Source organism: Medicago truncatula, chromosome 1 (assembly GCF_003473485.1).
Source record: "Medicago truncatula cultivar Jemalong A17 chromosome 1, MtrunA17r5.0-ANR, whole genome shotgun sequence".
In the NCBI taxonomy this organism is placed as follows: domain Eukaryota; kingdom Viridiplantae; phylum Streptophyta; class Magnoliopsida; order Fabales; family Fabaceae; genus Medicago; species Medicago truncatula.
The window spans coordinates 47382228-47390379 of record NC_053042.1 but is presented as its reverse complement, the minus strand read 5'-3'; the positions used below and the strand labels follow the sequence as shown (position 1 = coordinate 47390379).

General features: G+C 33.2%; 1 protein-coding gene across 1 annotated transcript; it reads left to right on the top strand.

Moving 5' to 3' along the window:
• The first annotated feature begins 4041 nt into the window (after positions 1-4041).
• Positions 4042-6467, top strand: LOC112418647 (protein FAR1-RELATED SEQUENCE 5-like). Its single transcript, XM_024775096.2, has 3 exons — positions 4042-6138; positions 6219-6332; positions 6429-6467. The coding sequence occupies exons 1-3, from the start codon at positions 4042-4044 to the stop codon at positions 6465-6467; spliced, it is 2250 nt and encodes a 749-aa protein (XP_024630864.2).
• The last annotated feature ends 1685 nt before the right edge of the window (positions 6468-8152 follow it).

The following is an 8152-nucleotide window of genomic DNA, read 5'->3' as shown; positions in this document are numbered from 1 at the left end:
TCTTCACTTTTAATTTATAATCCATCAACACCAACCTCCATTTTCATCTTCTTCTTTTTAAGTGAACTTTTTTTTTCTTCATTTTCTCAAGTAATAATTTTCATCTTTCCCATCTTTTATGTGCGACGTATCGAGTGACTGTTTTTGCACTTGATAATTTATTCTCAAGTGACTGTTCTTGCTGGTTCTTTCCCACACCGTCAATAAAGAAATGGATCCAAAGAATAACAACAAAAGAGCAGAATAAACCTTTAACGGTGATTCCCCAAACCTTCGAAATAAACATAAACAACCCTGGAAATGCGAACGGAGCTGCAGCTTGATGATGGAGGTCGAAATTGATTAGGATCTTTTTTCAATCAATTTGAAACCCTAAAATCCATTCTTCCCCCTTTCTCTATCACACGAATCAAAGACTTACATTATTCCATACGATGGACTCTCATTAAAAATACGAGTGGTGATCCATGAACATCCATAGATCACATGCACACTTAAACCTCCACACAAACATGTGATATGTGGCCTAAACCTCACAAACACTTTGTCTCTCTTCCTTATCATCCATCACTCTTCCATCTCTCTCCTGTCATAGCTTCATAGCTCGGATGTATGGGTGGTATGAAAATATAGTAGTCTACCAATCATTTTCCTAAACATAAACACCTATAATATTCACTTAGGTTAGTCTTATGCTGCACATACATATAAGTGTTCTACCATGAATAAACTCGTTTCTACAATTAGATGATAAGTTTCACAATTGTATCAAATTGAGATGTAAAGAGATGAAATGATTTGTTGATCAAATAATGAAAAATAAATTTGTGTATTATTAGGATTTTTGGGAAGCTTAGCTAAACACCGGCATGGATCAACATATTGAAATTGAAATAATAGTAACCATACAAATGAAATTTGACACCATATTTTATAGAAAATTTTAAGATATTAGATAATGAGTCTTCTCATATTTTCAATTTAATGACAAATGTTAATGTTTTAATTGTTAGGTTGGTTTTTTTTTTTTTTTTTTTATTGGAACTTGAACTCTAAACCACTAATTTATTAACCCTTACACAATCCTTTGTCTTAGTGGTCTTAATCCGAAATTTTAAGTCGCACTTATTACATGGGAGTATGAGACTATGTAAATGTACAAGTACAACGTTATCTTACTAAGTGTAATGGGTAGTTGAAACCAAGCTTCAACATGTTGAAATTATTGCATGTGGGTATTGAAAATGAAAAAAAAAAATGATGTTGAAATCTGACACGGAGGGGACACGTGGCGCGTTGGAATTTGCTGAAGCAGGCGCGTGCGATACACACGCAGACAGGGCGCGTGAGCTGTCGGGAGTTCCGGAGAGAGAAAGAGAAATGGATAATGACATGACACGTGGCGCGTTTCGATTGGCTGCTTGAATTTTTATCATCTTAATATTTTGGACTCAATTATTTCATTGCAAATATATATATATATACTTTACCAAAATTCGTGATTTTTTTTCTCTATAAATAGAGACTTGAATCATTTGATTTGGACACAGGAAAAAAATCAAGTTTTTCACTCTCTTAATCTTATTATTAGCTTTTCTTTTGAAGATGATTTGTATCATACTAAATAAATTACTTGTGTGTTGTGTGCTTGTTTGTTGTCTTGCATTTTAAGCTATTTGTGTGTCGCGTGTTTAGTTTGTTGTATTGCATTTTAAGTTAAGAAAATAAAAATAAATTATTTAAATAAATTTTATTTTTACAAAAAAAAATGTTAAGTGTTTTTTTATTTTAATTTAATTATAATCGATAATTGTAATTTTATGTAATTATAAAAACAAAAATATAAAATTAAATAAGAATGAGAAATAAAAGGTGATGGAGTAGAGTGTTAAATGAAAAAACCATTTAAGAGGTAAAAATTGAATAAGTGTTGAATTAAAAGAGAAAAAATAACGTAGAGTGTTGAAAATTGAAAAAATGAATGCTGAAAGTTGTTGAATGTGTTTAACCATCGTAAATGGTTGTGACTTGTGAGTTCCCAGACATAGCCTTAACTTTATACACTAGCTGGCAAAAGATTCCTTTATCTATTTTGTTTTACTGATACACGCTATCAGAAAAATATATTCCTTGTACGAAAAAGGAAGAATATATTCCTTGTACCAAAAGGAAGAATATATTGCTTTGCAGCAAGCCAACAACAGTCACTAACACTCTAGTCACCGTCTATTATAGATAAAAATTAATATTTTATATTCATTTAATTAATGATGTATATGATTTTTATTATAAATCACATATATCATCTAATGAATGAATTTAAAATGTTAATTTTTGCTTATAATAGTGACCGAATAATATACATATATTTTGTTTAAGGTATGTTAACTTGTGTTCTTAAGGTATATGTTAAAGAACAAAAGTTGTAGATTTTTTTTTTAAAGTTTTGTGCATTCAATTTATTACAAATTTAAAAATTAGATTCAATGCACATATTTCAATAAAAATTTACTCCCTCCATTTTAAAATGAGTCATTTTAGTAAAAAAAAAAATTGTTTTAAAATGAATGTCACTTCACATTTTCAATACAACTTAAATTTTTTTCTTTCAACTTTACTCTCAATAAATACTTCAATTTTTCTTTCACGCAATTTTCAAAGTAACTTTATATTTATCTTTTTCTTATAAAGTAAAGGTAGTTTAGTAAAAATATTATGTCTAATAATTATTTTATTTCATTTCTTAATTTGTATATCAAAATCTTAAACGATATTTATTTTAAAACGGAAAAAGTAATTGATCAACCTTAGCCACGTGTTAACTTTTCCCATTCTGTTTTTGTTTTATTCATTGAGATACACGAATATTTTTGTTCAATGGAACACTTTATCTGCGCCATGCTTGTTTGTTACTTGTTAGTACTATATTTTTTCAGGTGCCATTTAATTTGGGAAAGGAGAGTTCTTTCCCATCATGGGAAAGTTGATCATGTCCATTAGATTAAATGAGGAACATATTCCTATCATATTCTCTCAACCACTAGATTATTTTTTTATATTATCTTTCACATGGGTGTGTGGGGACATCAAAGAGAGAATGTGAAAGATAGTGTAAAAAAATAATCTAGTGGTTGAGAGAGTATGATAAAAATATATTCCTCATTTAATCTAATGGACATGATCAACTTTCCCATGGTGGGAAATAACTCTACTTTCCCAAATTAAATGGCACCATCTTTTCAATGACTGCATATCCACCACCACCAATGAGAAGACCATGCATACGAGCTCTATTTATATTTTCATGATGGCAGGCAGCTTAAAGATGGGAAGCACTTTGCCATAGCAATATGGTGCCATTGTGCCATAGGACCAATTAGAATTTGACACGTGTCAAGGCTTATTAAAATAATAAAAAAAATAGAAAAAAAAAGTTTAATTGAAATAAAAAGAAAGCGATGCAGAAAAAGCAAAACGTAGAATACGTTGCCGCTCTTTCTTCTTGCCACTTCAAGCAGCAGCGGTGACATTCACCCAAACTAGTATTCACGCGTCCGCCTCCGATGACCACCTCCGCCGCGCCGTCGCTTGATAGTCTGGCATCGTAAGGTTCTTTCTTTCTTCCTTATCTTTTTTTTTCTTCATCTTTTGAATAGTTATGGTCATGAGAACAAACAAAAACGGAACTCAAAATTAAAATAAGGATTAACTACACTTGATTAGGGAAAGAAAACAAGCTTTTGAACCAATTTCAATTCTGTAGGATTAGATTTTAAGAAATTTAGGGTTTTATTTTATGATTGAAGTAAACTCATTGCAAGGGGTAAATATGCTCTGTTTTTTAGGAGCAATACATATGCTCTGTTTAATAGCTAAACATTAGATGAATTAGGTTTTTTAGGAGCAATAAATATGCTCTGTTTTTTGGTCTGATGTATGAGTAGATACCTTCATTTGGATGTATTGTTAACCTGTTTAGTGACACTCCTTGTTCTTACGTCTTTTATTTACTTGTCAGGTACCTTCATTTGGGTATTTGACATGGCTTCTTCAAATGATGATTGGAAGCCAAGACTTGGAATGGAATTTGACACTAGAGAAGAGGCTGAACAGTTTTATCTTGCTTATGGTTTACGTGAGGGCTTCGGAGTTAGAGTACGCTTTACAAACTGGAAGAAAGACGGTAGTGTATCGTCATGTAGGTTTGTTTGTTGTAAGGAAGGAATACGGAAGAAAGAGGATAAATGTGCATATGAAGGAAAAATTCGGAGAGGCGAGACTAGAACGAAATGCTTAGCAAGAATTACACTTTCGAGTAAAAATGGAAAGTTGGTTATCAATGAGTTTGTAGAAAACCATAACCATGATCTACTAAATCGAGAGACAACGCACATGCTTCGACCACATAGAAAGATAACTGAAGTACAAGCATATGAGATTGATATGGCCGATGACTCTGGATTAAGGCAGAAGGAAGTGTATCAACTTATGAGCACACATGCAGGGCATAGCGCTAATGTTGGATTTACAGAGGTGGATGTAAGAAACTATATCACTACAAAAAGACAAAGAAGTATGGTGTATGGTGATGCTGGATATCTTTCACGGTATTTTCAACGACAGTTGTTGGAGAATCCGTCCTTCTTTTATGCATATCAGATGGATATAGATGAACAGATTACAAATGTGTTCTGGTGTGATGCAAATATGATTTTGGATTACGGGTATTTTGGTGATGTTGTTTCATTGGACACCACATATTGTACCAACGATGCCAATAGACCGCTTGCCTTTTTTTCTGGTTTCAACCATTATAGAGGTTCGATCATTTTTGGTGCAGCTCTAATGTATGATGAGACAATTCCATCATTTAAATGGTTGTTTGAAACATTCTTACAAGCACACAACAACAAAAAACCAAAGACGATCTTCACTGACCAAGATCAAGCAATGTCTAGGGCACTTGAAGAAGTGATGCCTGAGACTCACCATGGTTTATGCACATGGCATTTGTTGCAGAATGGAATTAAACATCTTGGAAACAGGATGAAGAAAGGAGCTTCTTTGCTAACAGATTTCAGCAAGTGCATGTATGAGATTGGCATTGAAGCAGATTTTGAGAAAGCTTGGTTTGACTTGGTCAATGAACATAATCTTCATGGAACAACTTGGATCAACTCAGTTTATGAAATAAAAAAAAAATGGGCTGCATGTTATATGAAGGAAGCATTAACACTTGGCATGCGAAGTACACAAGTTAGTGAAAGTTTGAATGCTCACTTTAAATGTTGTCTAAAACCGAATTTGGGTATCCTGCAATTCTTCAAACATTTCGAAAGAGTTGTTGGGGAGAAGAGAGAAAAAGAACTGAAATGTGATTATGAGTCCTCACATAAGCTTGCAAGGTTAGTGTATGAAACTTCACCATTACTAATCCAAATGGGAAAGATATACACACACACTATATTTGAGTTGTTTCAAAACGAGTTTAAGTTATTCTTGGCTTTGTCTATACCTATTAGACATGAAACTGACTCTCTATGTGAATATGTCATTACTAATACGAAACATGAAGGATCTTTTAGAGTGTCATTTAATCGTGTTTCAACTTCCATTACTTGTAGTTGTAAGAAGTATGATACATTTGGCATACTTTGTTCCCATGCATTAAAAGTGTTTGAGCTGAACGATGTTAAAGTGATTCCTGATATGTATATTTTAAGAAGGTGGACAAGAGAAGCCCGTTGTGGCATTGTGCAAGATTTTAGGGGAAAAGAGGTTGAACAAGATCCTAAGTTGTCTAGAAATCGAATGTTCAGACAAGTTGTCTCTAAGTTCATTAGAGCGGCAACTGTAGCAGCATCGCATAGTGAAGAAAGTCTCATGTTTGTTGATAAAAGTGTAGATGAAATGTTCAAGAAAGTAACAGAATGTCCAACACAAGGTAGAGACAATGACAACGATCATCCATCATTTGTGAGTTCTGATGCTATGCAACCAAAGGGATTCAAGAAACAACCCAGCTCAAAGGGAACTAAGCGACATAAAAGTTTCCTTGAGCGTCAGCCCAAGAAAAGAAGTGCTCCTCCAAGTAAACACGCTCAATCTAGCCGTGTCGCACCTCAAAGAAGTTCACAGGTATATAAGTCGATACATAGATTACTTGTTTTAGTTTTACATGTACTTTCACTTATTTTAATGTTACATAATCATTTTAGGTTAGAGAATTAACAACTAATATGGTTGATGGAGTATCTTGTTCCGCGCCTCCAACTTATGAGCCCCCGCTAGCACGTGAGGATATGTTTGTTAGTCACACAACTATGTTGATGGTAATTTCATATTTTTTTTTCATAAGGAACTATTCTTATACTAATTATTTTTCATCGCACAATCATGATTCTAATTATTTTTTGTTATTAATGTAGGCACCTTTTGATGATACAAATATTGGAGCATTACTTTGACATTCGATCTCAATCGAAAGAAACCGAGCTGATTATTTTTTGAAAATTATTATGTGCAGTTAGTTTGCATTTACAGAGTTGTATTTGGAGCTGATTAAGTCTCTGTTAGGGGAGTATTTGGTAACTGTTTTTTAATGGCAGCTATTTTGGTGTGTCTCCTGCTTTTTGGATTCGTACAGCTCTGTTGGTGTGTTCTCAGGGGCTGTTTTTGATGCTTGGATATGCTTGGCTGGGAATAGTTGAATTTTGCATTTTGACAGTTTCCATTAGGGACTGTTTTTAGTTGTTCATTTCTACCTCTGTTCCTTAATTGTATATGTTAGCATCATGTGTAGCTTTTGAGCTTCTTAGTGTGGAGTTGTATTTTTTGTTGGGAGTATCTATAGGTGTTCCGTATAAATGCGGCACCTTGATTTGTTCTGATTTTCTTTGTTTTATCCGCGAGCAGTACCGTTTTAGTACATCTCGTCGTGAATAATATTAACTGATTCAAAAAAAAAATTAGTGTAAACTAGTTAGTAATTTTGCACTAACAATTCAAATCCTTTATGTATATATTGTAAAGATATACAAAAATTAATTGTGCAATTTTGCAATGTTGTTTCAGCAGAGTCCTAACTCCTAACCAAACTTGTGCAATTTTGCAATGTTGTTTCAGCAATGTTGTGCAATTCAAATCCTTTAATGTATATATTGTAAAGGTAGACAGGTTTTCCTGAAAGTCCAAAAACCAGTCGCACAAACAGCAGACCAAAACCAGTCGCGCAAAAAACACAAACACAAACTTGTTATATTACGAACTTCCATATACAAAATAGACACATTGAGATGACCTTAATACATGTGAAATTGGAAAAAGGAGCTTATTTGCAAAGGAGGTAGTATCTCATTAAACTAATTGCCAGCTATAAAATCTTGTTAACTATATGACAGTTAAAAACACATATTCTAAACCTTAAAATAAAGTAAGTATATATCAACCAGATTCAAACCATTAGAGCAGAATGAAAAGCAACGCAATACCTTTTAAAATTCAGTAAGCAGGAAATTTTAAGTAGTATATCTGGTTCCAATTCAACTCAATAAAGTATGTCTACAATTTAGCTAATTATGTATTATTGATGGAAAGCTTGTTATATTAGTATACCATATTCTACAATTGATTCAAAACAGCACCAATACATTGTTTTCAATCAAGAGTAACCATTGTTATGAAGAAATAATGAGAAAGCATAATACTAACAAAAAAAATATTGAAACAAAAAATGATTTCATTGATGGATAAAACTTAATTTCATATACACATTGAGATCCAAATTACATGACAGAGACTTAATCTAATATACATGTAATCAAAAATGAATTAATTGAATACACATAACAAGATCTAAGCCTTCTTTAGAGACTTTCCATCCCAATAGCAGCTGTCCAGTCTTCTTGTTCAAAATCCTTCAAACAGATCCAACCTTCCTGCAACCCTTGACACACCAAAAATCATCTTGATAAGCCAAAAATCTTATTCACCAAAACAACATATGGATTCAATCGAATACGAGATTGAGAAGGAGGGATGTGAATAACCGACGACCTGTGATAAATTGATGTACAACAGTGCGGCGGAGGGCGGTGGTTGATGGTTACGGTGGCGGACGGCGAAGAAAACCGGTGGTGGTTTCTGGATCGCG